This window comes from Symphalangus syndactylus, chromosome 16, assembly GCF_028878055.3.
Source record: "Symphalangus syndactylus isolate Jambi chromosome 16, NHGRI_mSymSyn1-v2.1_pri, whole genome shotgun sequence".
NCBI lineage: Eukaryota > Metazoa > Chordata > Mammalia > Primates > Hylobatidae > Symphalangus > Symphalangus syndactylus.
In genome coordinates, this window is record NC_072438.2 from 79,135,167 (window position 1) to 79,153,269 (window position 18,103).

At 35.6% G+C, this 18,103-nt stretch overlaps 1 protein-coding gene across 2 annotated transcripts in view; it reads left to right on the forward strand.

Annotated features, from left to right (window-relative positions):
• LOC129464491 (cadherin-10) overlaps positions 1-18,103 on the forward strand; it is a 165,382-nt gene that overhangs the window by 115,819 nt on the left and 31,460 nt on the right. For both annotated transcript variants that reach the window (XM_055245783.2, XM_055245782.2), the window contains exons 4-5: positions 39-158; positions 579-746. In XM_055245783.2, coding sequence (XP_055101758.1) covers positions 39-158; positions 579-746 — 288 coding nt within the window. The remainder of the gene's footprint in view (positions 1-38; positions 159-578; positions 747-18,103) is intronic.

An 18,103-nucleotide genomic window follows, 5' to 3' on the forward strand; every position in this document is an offset into this window, starting at 1 on the left:
GGTACTGTGCAGAACTAAGCTGAATTTGGATACTTCAGGTACTTCTGTGGTGCAAGTCACAGCTACAGATGCCGATGACCCTTCATATGGGAACAGCGCCAGAGTCATTTACAGCATACTTCAAGGGCAGCCCTATTTCTCTGTGGAGCCTGAAACAGGTCAGGAATCATGAATTGCTGTTTGTTCATTTGATCATCTTTACGACCTTTATCAGTAGAAAGACCATGGGAGAATAAGAACAAAACCTTAACATTAATACTCACAGAAGAGTGATGATGCAACACTTAAAGATATAAGAACTCAAAGTTAAATGATAGAGTGAACTAATGGAAACCTCTGTTTAGATATTTTAACATACAGGCTTAGGCCACTGTAGGCACATGTGGTATTGCTAGGAAATGGCAACACAATACAAATGATATTTCCACAGAATCACTTTTATAATTTCTAGACAATAAAAATGAGTATCAAAACGTGTCTTTCAAAAAATCACTAGCTTAAAAATTCTTTTTGTGGACTTAATAAAATAATAATGGAGATTTCAGTGAAGATAATGGAAGTTTTTGTATTTTCTCAAGGTATCATCAGGACTGCTTTACCGAACATGAACAGAGAAAACAGAGAGCAATACCAAGTGGTCATCCAGGCCAAAGACATGGGCGGCCAGATGGGAGGCTTATCGGGGACAACCACCGTGAACATCACGCTGACAGATGTCAATGACAACCCACCACGTTTCCCCCAGAGTAAGCACCCTTTAATGGTCATTCTGCAGGGCAAAAGATTTAGAGTAAAAAAAGACAGACAAAGAAAGAAAAAGAAAAAGCAATTGTCATTCATTTAAGACATATTGAAAATGTGCTACAAAAGTAAACAAAAGGTGTACATGCTGATGAATTCAGTGTTATTAAAAGATAAAATTGAATATTTCAAGCATGTTTGACTCAGAGACAGGAAGACCTATGATCCCAAACCTCTTCATATGTGAGCTTGGCATCTATAATTGTAGTTTAAGAACTGTTTCTTGGCCGGGCGCGGTGGCTCACGCTTGTAATCCCAGCACTTTGGGAGGCCGAGGCGGGCGGATCCCGAGGTCAGGAGATCCAGACCACGGTGAAACCCCGTCTCTACTAAAAATACAAAAAATTATCCGGGCGTGGTGGCGGGCGCCTGTAGTCCCAGCTACTCGGAGAGGCTGAGGCAGGAGAATGGCGTGAACCCGGGAGGCGGAGCTTGCAGTGAGCCGAGATTGCGCCACTGCACTCCAGCCTGGGCGACAGAGCAAGACTCTGTCTCAAAAAAATAAATAAATAAATAAAAGTATTTTCTCTCTTTTCTGTACTATTTTTACCTAACTTTGATTATTAATAGTACATGATTCAAATTAAATTGTTTAAAAGCATGTATTTGGAAAGATTTCAAAATTCATATAGAATTTTCTTGAGCAGACTAATCACATACCTATATATTTGTGACAGTTGTTCGATTAGATATTTAAGGTATGCCCATCAGGTCTGCTGGTGTGGTGCTGGGCTCCAGAACTCATAGGGCAAGGCATGTGCTTATGCTTTTTTCAAATAATTAGGTTTCAGCCCCAGGCTACCTTTAATATTTGTAAGAAAAATAAAACCAATAATAATCCTGCATATTTCTTAGAACAAGTTTCAAGATGTGTGCTGTTTAAAATTTAAATTTCACATTTTGCATGTATTTTTGACCATCTCTTAGCTCGAGCCTTTTACCAGGAGAATGAACATGCAAATTCAGCACAATAAACCATAACCAATTAATTGCATAATCCACAATGAGCAAAACTATTACTGGAGAAAAAAAGCATTTTACCAGTAATTAATTTCCTTTGGGAGTAGTATTATATTTTACATTTTCAGGAACATATATACACATGTGTCTAAAATACAGTCCATTTATAAATAACACATTCAATAAGTAAATTAAATCTACCTCCAACTCCAAATGTATAGTACATTTAGAGGATTTTAGATCATCCCATATCTTGTCTCATTATTATTATGACTATTATTATTATTATTATTATTTTTGAGAGTGAGTCTCACTCTGTGGCGCAGGCTGGAGTACAGTGGTGCGATCTTGGCTCACTGCAGCCTCCACCTCCCGGGTTCAAGTGATTCTCCTGCCTCAGCCTCCTGAGTAGCTAGGATTACAGGTTCATGCCACCAGGCCCAGCTAATTTTTGTAATTTTAGTAGAGACAAGTTTCGCCATGTTGCACAGGCTGATCTGGAACTGTCCCATTATTTTTAACTTATAGATGGAAACATAATTTATGGATTTTTATTTTCTAAGTTACCTTTTTTGTTATGAATATTTACAACCTTATCTGACCTTTGGGAACACACGTTCATGAGAATTAGAATGTTATGTGATTGTCTAAATCATGTAACATCTGGAAAATTGTATTTCATATTGAATATTATTTAAGTAAATAGACAGTCTTTGGAGGGAGTTCTACAGTTCATGAAGCCTTTCATTTGTAGCATATCATTGAAACCTCACAACTAATCTATAGACACCATTGCTATTATTATACCCAATGTATAGAAGAAAAGAAGGCTTAGGATAGAAATGATATAGCCATGTAGGAAAAGTTTTCGAAAAGCAAGAGACATTTATTTGAATTATATGTTTTTCTTTAACCCAACATTACCCTTTAAATGTCATCAATATAAAACTTACTCAAATATTTTACATTCTTTTTTTCTCTAATTCTTAAGCTTATATCAAGTTATCAAGTATTTTCAACTTACATCAAATCTCATTTCAAAAACTACATTTGTAGTCATAGCTATATGACTGTTAGTGGCTTGGCTGGTGGCTGCCATATTGGATAGCTCAGCAGCAGACCCTGCAGTCATCCTGTGTGAGTCCCAATAATTTTCACTTAATAGGTTTTTCACTTGGGCCAGTTAAACTGACCATCTCTTTTTCATTGTCATCAGTAACACTGCATAGCAGTTCTCTTCTTTGTGGAGTAATGTAAGAATAAATAATTTAATATCTAAGAAGCATGGACTTGGTGGCTGGCATTTAGTGTATTTATGCATCCAATAATGTTGATTAATGCTAGTGCTCTATTACCACTATTATTATTATTATTCAGTATTATAAAAGTTAAGTCACAACTCAAATTCATTATTTCCCTGTATGCTGTATCAACAATCTCAGTCATTTGGAGGGGACAGAGACAAATGAAAACTCAGATATCTTGCTTTATTTTTTCATTTATTTTATTGTGTATATTTATAACAATGTTTCTCATTCAGAGATAATTTTGCCCTCCCTAGCCATGGCCCTGGACATTTGGCAATGTCCTGAGACGTTTTTGATTATGTCAACTGCCAAGTACTACTGGAATCTAATGGGTAGAAGCTAGGGCTGCTTCTAAGCATCCTTACAATTTTAATGACAAAGAGTTATCTGGCCCAATATTCCAGTAGCATCTAAGTGAGAAATTTTGATGTCATACGAGGGGCAATTCAAGTACATCACAAATTCATTGATATAAAAATATTTATTGAGATCACTCTTGCACCAAATGCCATTGATATGGTTTGGCTGTGTTCCCACCCCAATCTCATCTTGAATTGTAGCTCCTGTAATTCCCACGTGTCATGGGAGGGACCGGTGGGAGGTAATTGAATCACAGGAGTGGTCTTTCCTGTGCTGTTCTTGTGACGGTGAATAAGTCTCACGAGATCTGATGGTGTTATAATTGGGAGTTCCTCTACACAAGCTATCTTTCCTGCTGCCATGTAAGACATGACTTTGCTCCTCATTCACCTTCCACCACGTTTGTGAGGCCTCCCCAGCCATGTGGAACTGTAAGTCAATTAAACGTCTTTCCTTTATAAATTACCCAGTCTTGGGTATGTCTTTATTAGCAGCGTGAGAATAGACTAATACAGCCATTTTAGAAACTAAGTATAAGTATATGGTGTTTGTCAAAATAGCAACAAAAAGCCCTGGTTTGTATCCCTATTGCCTTTCATTAAAGCAGGGGAGACAAATCATACATAAGTAAAAGCATCACTGGCAAGGGATTGGTTCAGGCCTGTATAAAAAGAATAACATGTGAGACAATTCCAGTGTAAGCAGGATTTGGCGACTGGGGAAGGGGGAAGGCTAATAGAACCTGTCATTCAAAAGGTGATATTTCACCTGAACACTGCAATATAGAGTCAATCTAGCCACCAATAGAGGGAGAAATCCACTAAGCAAAAAGATCAGCATGTGGGAAATCCTGAGGTTGGAAATTGAAGGGAGTCTATCCACAACTGAAACCTCCTGTGGCTGGAACATTCCAAAGAATGAGGAGGTTGATGGGAGATGAGTTTAGAGGGCTTTACGCTCAGAGGAACATTGATAATTATAAATTATCATTGGCATTAACAAAATCATAACTGTGTGCCTGATCTAAGTTATCTTTATAGTCTCATGGTTTTTAAAGTATATAAATATGTGAACATTAACATATGCACATTAGTATAATTCTAAAAAGGAGTCCATGGATTGGAAGGTAGGGATGCACCTTAAAACTGATATCTAAAAGTATTTTCTACTCTTTTGCTCTAAATATTAAAATGTATACAAAATAAATGCACTTTCTGCATATGTACCAATAACATTTCCATTAAGGAGGATTCCACAGCAAATTTTCCTGCTCTCCAACCAAACATTCAATAATCCTTATTTTTTTCTGTTTTATTTTGCTAATGTTAGAAAAATATTATACTTCCATACTTTAAATCTATCTGCCTGGTATTTTCACTTGAATATTTTTAGTCCTGCTTAACCCTTTTCCTTCCTTCTTTCTCTAAAATCATAAAAAATAGAAAATCATAAAATTATGTAAAATTGTGAAAACTGATCATTGGAAAGGTCTATGAAAAGATTACATTACTGAAACCTGATCATTGTAGGGCTTGACAAAACCAACTGGGACAACGGTATTTGTTTCCAAAAGGTTTTACAAAAAGTATCCCTGAGAAAATGTTACAATATTGATTTTCATCTGTCCATAGTTAGTGATTAAGGGACATCCAATGTACTGAGGCCTGGCTAATTCCATCTTTGCCTTAACACTCCAGAGAATGTCTATTTGAAAAGACTCTCAAATCTATTCAAGGAAAAAAAAAAAATAGGTACCAGAGAAGAAGGTCAAAGCCTAAAGAGTCTTCAAAAGCAATTAAGCAGGTGGTCAGGGTCCCAGCCAACTAGTTGGTGCCTAGGACTAGACACTAGTTAAAAAAAAAAAAAAAAAAAAAGTAAAAATTGAGCCTTTTATTCGCAGGTAAGTGCTTTTCCATACATCCCATCACAGGCACAAAAGTTAAGGAAAGCACATTGTTTTCAAATTCCACTTAACAATGGGTATGAGCTCCTAAGAAACCTGGCTTTCATAGAATCATGCTCTGTACACTCACTGACTCACAGACATTATTGTACACAATTTAGGTTGACAAATAGAAGTCACGGACCAATAACATGTACATTTATGTAGTGTCAGCTTTGCTGAGCCTTTATGAGGAAGAAAAAATCCTTACAAACTCCAAGCAAAAGGTCACTGTATGACTGAGTGACTCTCTCATATGTATGCAGGGTATTATGTATATAGATAATCAATGTCAACTTAAGTGAGAATTTGATATGATATTTATTATGTAAGCATCCAGATCAATCCTAAATGCACTCAAAAGAGTGAATTTATTGTTGTCTACTATATATTTCCCACAGATTATTGAGAATAGTGACAGATATAAGTAGTTTTTCATTTGGTTAATGTTAGTTGTGAAAATTAATAAAAAATTTCCCCACTTAAAGGATAGTTTTTATTAAGATAAATTATAGGTGATGGAAAACTTTGAGTGTACAAATAAACTGAAGGAAGATCTTACTTCTTGAGAATTTCGACATCAATTCATTGTATTTCCCATCAAATTAACACTTAAGATTATACACAACTACAACCAATTCAGAAGCAACTGTAAACAATTCCAGAATTATGCAGAACCTGAAAGAGATGTCATATCTATGCATGCTCGTTTGTTTTATCTGAATGCCATTGATGGGCTACTGACTTTATCTCATTGAATTACTTAAAAAATGATTATCTGGTTTGCCCAATTAAATACAACAGCAACAGTGTAAAAATAATAGTATTAGGCATTGATATAGCATGTACTAAATACTACTGTAAAATATAGTGCAAATATAAACTCACTTAATCTTTATATCATCCGTATGAGATAGACAATGTATTAGGTTGGTGAAAAAGCAATTTTGCCATTAATAGCAAAAACTGCGATTACTTTTGCACCAACATAAATCTACCCCTTTTCATTATTTAAAAAAACAGAATCATGTAAATGTAGTCACTTCTTCATGAAATAAATAAGAAGGAGGTTGAGGATCCAGGTTATTCAGCTTTTAAGCCTGTGCTTCAAAGCACTACACCTAGAAAGATACTGGCACATCAAAAATTTAATCTTCCTTGGTGCATCCCACTTTAGTTAATTCTGTGGTTCACTACTTTTATATAGGTTATAGGGCAAAATTCAGGCAGGACACACTGAATTCTTAAAATGTGTATGCATGTTGATACAAAGACAGGTAAATCATACTTTTATTGCTTGGTGGCTTTTGCAATATACAAGGACCAAACACGACTGACCTCTTTTCTGGGATCCTTATACTGCCTGGGCAGATAAACAAGTTTGCATGAGACAAAGTCTTTCAAGGAACTGTCTATATAATATACATAGGGATTTAAGACACGTACGTTCAGTGAGCTGTGAGACTATCATAATCCCTGCCTGGTACAAGAGAGATTTGATTTAATAAGTGCTGATTTTCACTTTGTAAATAGAGTCAACCTCTCCTCTACTGGGGATCCCAAGTAATGTAGGCCCCAGGCTGATTTGCATATTTTAAAATTATCAAGCACTTTTCAAGTAGAGCAACTGTCAGGTATGCCCCAAGGAAGATGCTTCAGCGTGAGAAAGAAGGGAATAAAATTAAAAATGTCTCTTTTTCCCTGTTTTATTATCTAGAAAAAAAATGAACCTACTTACATGCAAAAGCACTGTTCTACAATTTATGTTCGTTAGAATACAGTGTGATTTTTTACTGTGACCACCAAAATATCCTCAACTTCTGTCAGATTTTCCCTCATGTTCCCAATGCCTATAGTTTGAAGGAGTTACAAAGAAATTATGTTATTAAAGCATCCATTGATTTATTAAACATTGACTGAAGCCCTACTATGTGCCAAGAACTGTGCTAAGAAATAAAAATGAACTGTAATTGTCTTAAAGTAAGAAATTACCTACAGGATACATTCACAACTAATTTGCATTTTGGTAGGATAAACAGACACAAACTCTCTGTCTCTCATACACACAGACACATATACACACACACACTTACTTTTTTTCATTTCAGTTTCTCTTTTACTCATTGTCTCTCTCACTTTTTCTGGCTTGCTTTTGTAACTATACAGTCATGCACTCCATAATGACATTTCAGTCAATGACGGACCACCTATTGTGATGGTGGTCTCATAAGATTACAATACCAATACTTATTTTTTACTGTGTTTAGCTATGTTTAGACACACAAATACTATTGTGTTACAGTTGCCTGCAGTAATCAATACAGTAACATGCTGTACAGGTTTGTAGCCTAGGAGCAGTAGGCTGTACCATATAGCCTAGCCGTGTAGAAGGCGATACCATCTAGGTTTGTGTAAGTACACTCTGTGATGTTTGTACAACAAAATTACGTAACAATGCATTTCTCAGAACGTATCCCTGTTAAGTGAAACATGACTCTACATATTTTGTTTTGTGTATATATGTATAAATATAAATATATATAATGTGTGTACATGTTTATGTTTTGTGTATGTATGTATAAATATGAGTATATTTAATTATATAAATATATAGAAGACTATATATTTAATTATATAAATATATAGAAGACTATATATTTAATTATATAAATATATAGAAGACTATATATTTAATTATATAAATATATAGAAGACTATATATTTAATTATATAAGTATATAGAAGACTATATATGTAATTATATAAGTATATAGAAGACTATATATGTAATTATATAAGTATATAGAAGACTATATATTTAATTATTTAAGTATATATAAGACTATTGGCCGGGCGCGGTGGCTCACGCTTGTAATCCCAGCACTTTGGGAGGCCGAGGAGGGCGGATCACGAGGTCAGGAAATTGAGACCACGGTGAAACCCCGTCTCTACTAAAAATACAAAAAATTAGCTGGGCGTGGTGGCGGGTGCCTGTAGTCCCAGCTACTCCGGAGGCTGAGGCAGGAGAATGGTGTGAACCCGGGAGGCGGAGCTTGCAGTGAGCCAAGATCGCGCCACTGCACTCCAGCCTGGGCAACAGAGCGAGACTCTGTCTCAAAAAAAAAAAAAAAAAAAAAAAAAAGACTATATATACTTATATTTATCCATATATACACAAAAATATATATGATTATATATACTTATATTTATACATATATATACAAAACATAAACATGTACACACATATAACTGGAGAGTAATGCAATAAGATTAGTGCCATAATTGTCTAAATAATTAAATATTTTAGACATAAGGGAATCATGAAAAAGAACATTATTTAAAACTACTTCTAAAATGAATAAGAATTTTCCAGGCAGAAAAATAAGGGGCAATGAGGGAAGGAACATTTTTGGTGGTTATTGTTGTTAGAGGGGATAAAATGAATAAAAACAGACTTCAGTGAAATGTGTGTAATTTGGTTTAAATCAGGGATTGTGAGAGGTGAGATTATGAGATAAGACATTGTTAGCATCGTGAAAGGGTTGAATAAAAAGATAAAAGCTGCATATATTATTTAAGAGATCTTTTTTCGGACAGCATCAGCCACAGTTCTTTGTTTTGACCAGTTATTTTGATAGCAATGAAGCACATTGCTGGATAGGAACAGCAAGAGTTGATGCAGTCTGAACTCATGCTGAAGAGAAGAGGAATTTGAGATATATTTAAGACAATTTTTTTTTTTTTTTTTTTTTTGAGACGGAGTCTCGCTGTCGCCCAGGCTAGAGTGCAGTGGCGTGATCTACGCTCACTGCAGGCTCTGCCCCCCGGGGTTCATGCCATTCTCCTGCCTCAGCCTCCTGCGTAGCCGGGACTACAGGCGACCGCCACCTCGCCCGGCTAATTTTTTTGTATTTTTAGTAGAGACGGGGTTTCACCATGTTAGCCAGGATGGTCTCGATCTCCTGACCTCGTGATCCGCCCGCCTCGGCCTCCCAAAGTGCTGGGATTACAGGCATGAGCCACCGCTCCCGGCCAAGACAATTTAGTAACTAGGTCGATAAAAGGTTTGAGGGATAAAAGGTAAAATATCAATGAAAAGATACTTTCAAGCTTTCTACCAGAAGTGTTTATTGGAAGACAGGGACAGGAATTTCAACTGGACTTGAGCATTTTGAATTGAGATGCCTGCAGAAAGACAGTGCTATCTAGTAGCTAGTGAAATACAGCATGTCAATCTGATGTGTGCAAACGAGATATTAGTGAAAATAGACATGTAAAATATCAGCTAGGATAAATGTTTAGCATGACAGAACCAGGGGAAATACACATTTTCCGTCTGTGATGAACTGTGTAATTCTCTAAGAGAAATCATGTTTATGGAAATTATACAAAAACCTACTTTGGAACATTCCAGTTAGTCCAGTGGAAAGTTGCCTTAGACCGAACTACTTGGCATCTTACATAATGGGATTCACACTCCTTCTGTATCATGATATCCTCTAGGACAACTTGGGCGGTATCCCTCAGTAGGTATAAATTTAGAAATATAGATGTAAAACCAGTTATGCAAACCTATTTAGACACAATTAAAGCTGTTGTTGCAGAGTTTTTGGTACACTTACAATTTCAGGTGAGATCCATTGTAAAGAATATCTAGGACAATATATTTATGAGTGATTAATTGAAAGTTTGTCTAAACTTCCCCGAATCCTATATGCTTTTATTGTTTATACACATTGCCATTGTGTGTTATCTACTGATGCCAATTAACTTGGAGACAGTTTTTGAGAAATGTAGCAAAACAGATTTCCAGGACTCTGGGGATCCATGGCAGCTTCACTGAAAGCTTTGTCAAGTTACTTTCTTCAGTAGCTTGAACAGGAAACTAAGACATGGTACAACATCTCGTTTTGCTCTAATTTAACTTAAATGCCCAAAGCTGAGTTGATGATCGTATCTCCAGTGCTCACAAATTTGGGTTTCTCTCTTTCCTCTGTTAAGAATCTTCAATTCGAAAGCCTCAGTAGTTTCTCAGTCTCTGGTGTGACTTTCAGCTCTCCTCTGCTTTCTCCTAAATGCCCATTTAGCATTGCATAATTTCCTTAACTACTCCGCAGTTCCCTCCAAGGAGCTTTATCTTGTTTTTAATTTCTTCCTCTTAAGCTCATTAAAAAACATCTTTTAAGCATTATACAACGGAATGGTTTATAAACGTGCATAATTATGACATTTTTCTTAAAGCAAGTATTGTTCGAGATTATCATGCAGCATAGAGATGTTACAATATGATTATACACAAAGCAAATAAAAAAATTAAGCTAAAGTTAAATTATTTTGTTGATTCATATATATGATGCCTTTTTCATCTCAACTCGGGAAAAGTAGAATTTTAATGTAAATGTGAGTAGCAACGAGGGTAGAGAATAAAGGATGAGGACACATTATATCTCTTTGAACTTTATTGGTTTTTATCAACAAAAAGAAACAGCAGCTGTTTGTCGCTAAACTCAAAAACTAGAGGTAAGCAGTTTGCCTTTGTCGCCCTCCCAGTTGATTTCTGGCATCATTTTGTTGTTCTTAAGGAAGTCACCATGTCACATCTCTTAAATCGCCTATTATATCTTTCCTCCAAAGTCGCTTACTCACGTTGAGCTGTCAATTATTTTTAACTCTTGTACACAAAGTGGCAGTATTTTAAATATTTAAGTGCAAAGGTCCTATTGATCAGATTTTGGTAGAAGAAGTGACCAGGAATATCAGCCTCAAATAGTGAAAAACCATAAATGCATCAAAATTGTTTGAAATCATTAATAACTGACAGTGCAGATGTTGTGTGAGGTTGTCAGTATCAGGATGAAAGTGCACTTATTTATGTAGCCCCACATTTTGCTCAGTCCTTAGGAAGCTTTCTTTGCAATATTGCCTTCTAGATTTTTACTTGCTCAATATGACTTTATTTATGTGATATACAAATGGCAATTACCTCTCTCCTTCTCACATTCATGCCTTTGTGCTTAAATGGGTAACCATACTAAGAATGTACTCACCAGGAAGAAATATTTATCTGCCTAAGCATTAAAAGGGGAGCAGATGATTCAATCTGACACCTGGAAATGAATTTAAAACAACTATAAATTAGAATTGATAGGAAAGCGTACCACATAATTAAAGCTTCATCACTGTATATAAAAAATAAGGAGCATGCAAATAGGTGTCTTTAAGGAGAAATGAAACTTAAGCACTCATTTGCGTTTATCAGTGTATGCATAAACAATCTATGCCTGCTTTCTAGTTCCCTGCCTACTGCTTGCCTGAAATGGCAAACACCCTGGGACGGAGAGCATGCTGGTTCTCAATTAGTGATTTCGGTTTGCTTGACAAAGTAGGATACTTCTATTCAACAGACTCATCTTAGAAATAAATTAGAAAGTGTGAATGAATCACTCTTTCATACATTTAAAACATAGAAATTCACTTTTCAATTTTGAAATAGATCCAATAAATCTTGTCCTAAAAATGATTTCTGAGCATAAACATGATTCCAGAGAAAGCATGATTAACTTCTGTATGTAGGGAACTGAATATAAATTTGTTGAATGAATTAATTACTGATGTTGCCATATAATCAATTTTTGTTTTAGGGAAAAATAAATGTGTTTATGTGCATGTGTGCTTTAGAAAAAAATTAATGTACATATGTGCATTCATGCACACACACACAACCCATCTATATTTCTTCAGACAAATTACTGTGGAAAAGAACTGATAGATCATCAATATAGTTATATTGTATCATCAGTAAAATTTTAAAAATTTAGATTCATTTCAGTGTGAACCAGTGTAGCATGATCACTTTCCCGTTTAAGTCTTGAAAGTAGTAAAAATTAACATGAAAAATACTAACTCTCATAAACATGAAATACACCTTGTGACAAATATTGTCTCTGCACCAATCGAAAAATAAAATACAGTAATAAATAATTTTGGATATTTGACCAGAACTATAATGGCAAGTTTAAAGCAGATATATTTTCAGATTCTAAGCATGTGCCTAAGAATACAAATCAAACAATCGCAAAGAAGTCAAACTAAAAATAAAATGTTTGAGAACAAATTTCCAGAGATAATATTCACAATGAATTCCATGTGAAAGTAAAATTAATGGAACAAAGGAATGTTTTTTTCTTTTGTTCTGTCTCTTTCGGGAGAGAACATTGATATGGCAATTTTTTATCATAAACTGATTATTTCTTCTATGATTAGGAATTTTTTTAATTTTTAAAAACAATTTTTACTAGAGTATTAAATGCATGTATGTATGCCTATATGTGTGTATATATGCATATATAAAATAAGCGTCTATTCCATTCTCATCTATAGCTCTAATTCTCACAGATAACAACTTTATTACTCTTTTTAGTTCATCTAGGATTAAGCTACAATTTTCTAATTAATATCTTCTTGTTATTTGTTGAGATATTTTTATACATTACTCATTGACTTGCTTTTATGATTGATGAAAATGGACATCAGTTACACATCATTCTATTCTCCCCAAATATAATTTCACTCCCCACCCTCCCTTCCTGCCCCCCATCCCCGTTTTCTGTATTAGTTATCTTTGCATATTTAAATGCCATGCTATGAAAGGTTTCCTTTGTGTGTGCCTTTATTTTGTTTTAATATTCACCATTGTCAACCTCCTTCTTTGGCTTTCTGTCCCATGAGCACTCTTACTACAGCACTAAATGTATCAAAAAATTTTTATTGTTTAAGACACAAACTGATTTTTTAGTGTAATTTTCAAAAATGCTATGCTGTTAACTGTAAAATTTAGGTCTCATGGGCTAAAATTTGTAATGGAGCATACCATTGCTCCCAAAGATCAAAGAGAAAAAAGGCAGGCATTTTATTTCCTAAGTAATTATTTTCAACTGATAAATATTGTAGATCTTCTTTAGCAAGGTTATATTTTCCAAGATATTACAGGCTTGTGTTTTTGATGTGTTGTGTGGGCAGCTGCTGAAAATTTGTTAGTGAGCAGCCCTGTAGCATTTGCTTCAGTTTGGCATACCCGAAGATGCAATCTTAAAGCCCTCAGTATTCTGGTTCCGGCACAGGCTGGCTAATCTTCATAGTCAGGAACACCTGTCATCCCAGACTTTTTTATTATTTTATTTTTTTACTTTCTTGCTTTGGATTCAAGCTTTCTTGATCTCATGCATTTCTAAAACTTGATTTAGTCCCTTATGTTCCTAGAATGCATTCTTTACTAGGTTCCTTAAAAAGGTCCAAAGGGACTATGCTGAATCTAAAACCATCTTCATTGAGTTATTACACTTAATTAATACAGTGGCTAAAGTGAGCATTCAAGGTTCAAAATAATGTTACCATAAAATTTTGATAATATTGTTCAATAATTTGTGGGATCAGGAGTTGCTGTTGAATGGTCACTGACATTTTAATCTTTTTTTTTAACACTCACAATTACATATTAGTTTTTTTTCTTTGTTTGTTTTTGAGACAGTCTCACTCTGTCGCCCAGTGGATTGCAGTGGCACAATCTCGGCTCACTGCAACCCCTGCCTCCTGGGTTCAAGCGATTCTCCTGTCTCAGCTTCCTGAGTAGCTGGGACTACAGGCGCCTGCCACCATGCTCTGCTAATTTTTGTATTTTTAGTAGAGACTGGGTTTCACCATATTGGCCAGGCTGGTCTCAAACTCCTGTCCTTGTGATCCGCCCACCTCAGCCTCCCAAAGTGATGGGATTACAGGCGTGAGCCACCTGGCACGGCCTACTTAGTAGTTTTTAAATACATTTACTTCCTTCCTTTCTTCCTCCAGCTCACTTATTTTCTTGTTGGATGATGTTAATCTTTTTAACCCATCCATTATTTTCTTAACTTCAAAGATTATGTTTTTAATGTACAGTTATGTTTAGTTTAATAGTTTGGTTTAATATCAAATATGCTGAGTCATTTTTTAGAGTTATAGTCTAGTCATGTTTTTATGCCAACTTTTAATTTTTTTATTATTTTTTCTTTTTTTTTTTTTTTTTTTGAGACAGAGTTTCACTCTTGTTGCCCAGGCTGGAGTGCAATGGCACTATCTTGGCTCACTGCAACCTCTGCCTCCCAGGTTCAAGCGATTCTCTTCTCCTGCCTCAGCCTTCTGAGTAGCTGGGATTACAGGCATGTGCTACCATACCCAGCTAATTTTGTAACGAGGTTTATCCATGTTAGTCACGCATGCACCACCACGCCCGGCTAATTTTGCATTTTTAGTTAAGACAGGGTCTCTCCATGTTGCTCAGGCTGGTCTCGAACTCCTGACCTCAGGTGATCCACCCACCTCAGCCTCCCAGAGTGCTGGGATTACAGGCATAAGCCACCACACCCAGCCAACTTTTACTTCTTTAAACATATTTAACGTGAGTTTGTATGTGGATTGTTCTGCATCTGATGACCCCAACATTAGCCATTTTGTTGATTGGATTCAGATAGAGGTTGTTTTGTTTTGGGAGTGTTTTGTATGTTTGAGTTTTTGTTGCTTTTCTGTTGTTTTCCTGTTTAAATCTTAAATAACAGAGCTGTATTTGCTTCTGTTGAGTGCCAGGAATGCTACCCACACTTTAAATTCTCAACTTGAAAATTATCTGTGGCCGGGCATGGTGGCTCAAGCCTGTAATCCCTGCACTTTGGGAGGCCGAGTCCGGTGGATCACCTGAGGTCTGGAGCCTAGCCAATATGATGAAACCCCATTTCAACTAAAAATACCAAAAAAAAAAAAAATTGCCAGGTGTGGTGGCACACGCCTGTAATCCCAGCTATTTGGGAGACTGAGATGGGAGAATCGCTTGAACCCGGGAGGTGGTGGCTGCAGCAAGCTGAGATGGCTCCACTGCACTCCAGCCTGGGTGACAGAGTGAGATGCCATCTCAAAAAAAACAACAAAAAAGTTATTTGTGTTGTATACGTGTTTGTTTGTTTTAAATTTTCTAGTCGTATTTAATAAATACAAAAAACTATAAGTAGCGCCACCTGAAAAATTACATTACAAAGATTTTAAGAATACTTTACATGTACATATATCATCCTCTCCTTTTAGATAGCCCAGAGTTAATTACCATGTGATAGTATCTGATCATTGAGACTGATAGATACAGAAAGGGACGGAGTTGGGGAGGTGTATGTATATATAACTGTGTGTATATATTCATAGTAGAATGTATGTATTCTTAAAAAATAGATTGAGCTCTTCTTGTTTGAGGTTTATAAAGATAGTATCACACTATATATCATTTTCTGAAACTTGCTTTTTTTCACTCAATAGTATGTTCCCAAGATTCACCCATATTTTTCCATATAAGTGTAGCTCACATTTTTCGCTTTTGTATTATGTTGAGATGTGTGATTATACAATGATTTATTCATCTATTCTCATGCTGTTTGACGCTTTGGTTTACTTCCTTTCTGTCATTTTACAAACAATAATTCTGTATGACCTATGTCTACATATATGTCAAATTACTGACCTCCAGTACTGCAGAATTTGAGCTTATTTGGAAATAGAGAAAATAGTTTAAAATGAGGTTATTAGAGTTAAAGCCCTAATCCAATATGAATGGTATATTTATGAAAAGGAGCAATTAAGATACAGAAATAGGGGAGGCCAAGTGAATACACAGGGAGGAGATGGCTATGCAATGGTAGTGATACAGCTACAAGCTGGGGGGCACCAAGACTTTCTAGCAAACTCCAGTAGCAGAAGCAGCAAGGGAAGATTCTCTAAGAGTATGTCCTTATCAGACTTGTATCCTCCAGAACTGTCAGACAGTATATTTCTATAGTTATTGGCCACCTAGTTTTTGTTACTTTGTTACAGCAGCTCTAGGAAAGTACATTTCCCAAAGTCATTGTGTCAAATATAACATCCATCAGTTCTACATAATAGTTTTTATTCTACCACATACTTTTAACACTTGGGATTGTCAGACTTAACTTTTATTAATTTCATAAGTATAAAATGGTATCACATCTTGGCTTTAATTTGCATTTGCCTGGTTTAATTTTAGGATAGTTGTCTCTGTTTATTGATCTTTCATGTTTCCTCCACTGTAAATTATTTTCTATCAACATCCTTGACTATTTTCTCTACTAGGTTATTCTGCCTTTTCTTAGGGATCTTTAAACACACTGTATTTGTAAAGATGTGTGCTGAAACTATCTTCTCCTCTTTATTTGTAAAATGATTCACTTTCTGTTCATTGTCTTTATTTTATAGAAGGTTTTAGTTTGAGTATAGACTGATTTATCAACCTTTTTAAATTTTGTTTTGTTGTTTTAGAAATCCCTTTCTAACTGAAGATCATTAAAATATTGATCTACATTGTTTTATAAACTAAACTTTTGCTAAAAATTATTTTATAAATTTAGGATTGCTGGTGAAAACCAAAAAAGATGCAGACTGAGAATTTTTCACTCAAATTTTGCATGTGGGCTGGGCACAGTAGCTCATGCCTGTAATACCAGCATTTTGGGAGGCTGAGGCAGGTGGATCACTTGAGCCCAGGAGTTTGAGACCAGCCTGGGTAACATGGCAAAAACCTATCTATACTAAAAATACAAAAATTAGTCAGGCATGGTGGTGCACAACTATAATCCCAGCTACTCAGGAGGCTGATACATGAGAATCACTTGAATGCAGGAAGTGGAGGTTGCAGTGAGCCAAGATCGCACCACTGCAGTCCAGCCTAGGTGACCGAGCAAGACTCTGTCTCAAAAAAAAAAAAAAAAATGCACGTGTCAAAAAATCAAAATTAGTCCCTTGCAAGATAAACTTAGAAATTGCCGTCTCAGTGTGATCCTTCTCCCATATAGGTCAAAGCTGCCTTTTGCAATAAAATAACTTTATTAATATACAGATATGACTTAATATTTTTCAGTGCAAGCATTATGTTGAGACATGCAGAGAACGGGGGAAAAAAACATGATATTCATTGAAAGGGGAGATATTGTGATCTTGGAGGCAGGAAAACCTGCAACATTGTGGCAGGACTGAATTTGCCCTCAGTGGAAAATTTCAAAAGTTTATTTTTACTAAAGAGGGTGAATAAGGTATTCCATTAAAATATTAAAGATTTATTAGCTTGGTAAACTGTGCATTATATATCCATATATATATATATATATATATACACACACACACACACTGTATATTTACATATATTTATGTATATGCACATATATATAAATATATTTATGTGTGTGTGTATATATATGTGAATATGTGTATATGTGTGTATATGTGTGTGTGTGTGTGTGTATATCTGTCTCTCTCTCCAACATGCGTTTGATGTGTTGTTGTATATTTTAGAGTAACTAGTGCCATCATTTTTCATTCCTTTTTGGCTTTACGAGCTAAATGTTTACAGCTATACTCTCACTGAGCTATATAATAAACATTTCAGAGATATTAATGCCCCTCACTTTTGCAAAAGACACTTGGGAGAAAAAGGCATGTGGAAAAGCAGCCAGGAAACGTCCTCTTAGTTAGGACAAGCTTAGAGGTTTTCTTGTGTGTACACAGAATCTCCCTCAAGTAATTTTAGACTGCTTTATGATCCTTCATCCCAATCCATTGTGGATACCACAGTGTCACCCTCTCCCCTAGCAGTTAAAGCTTTCTGTGTCTGTAAAAATAGATATTACCAGGGTTATCTGAGCCTATACTA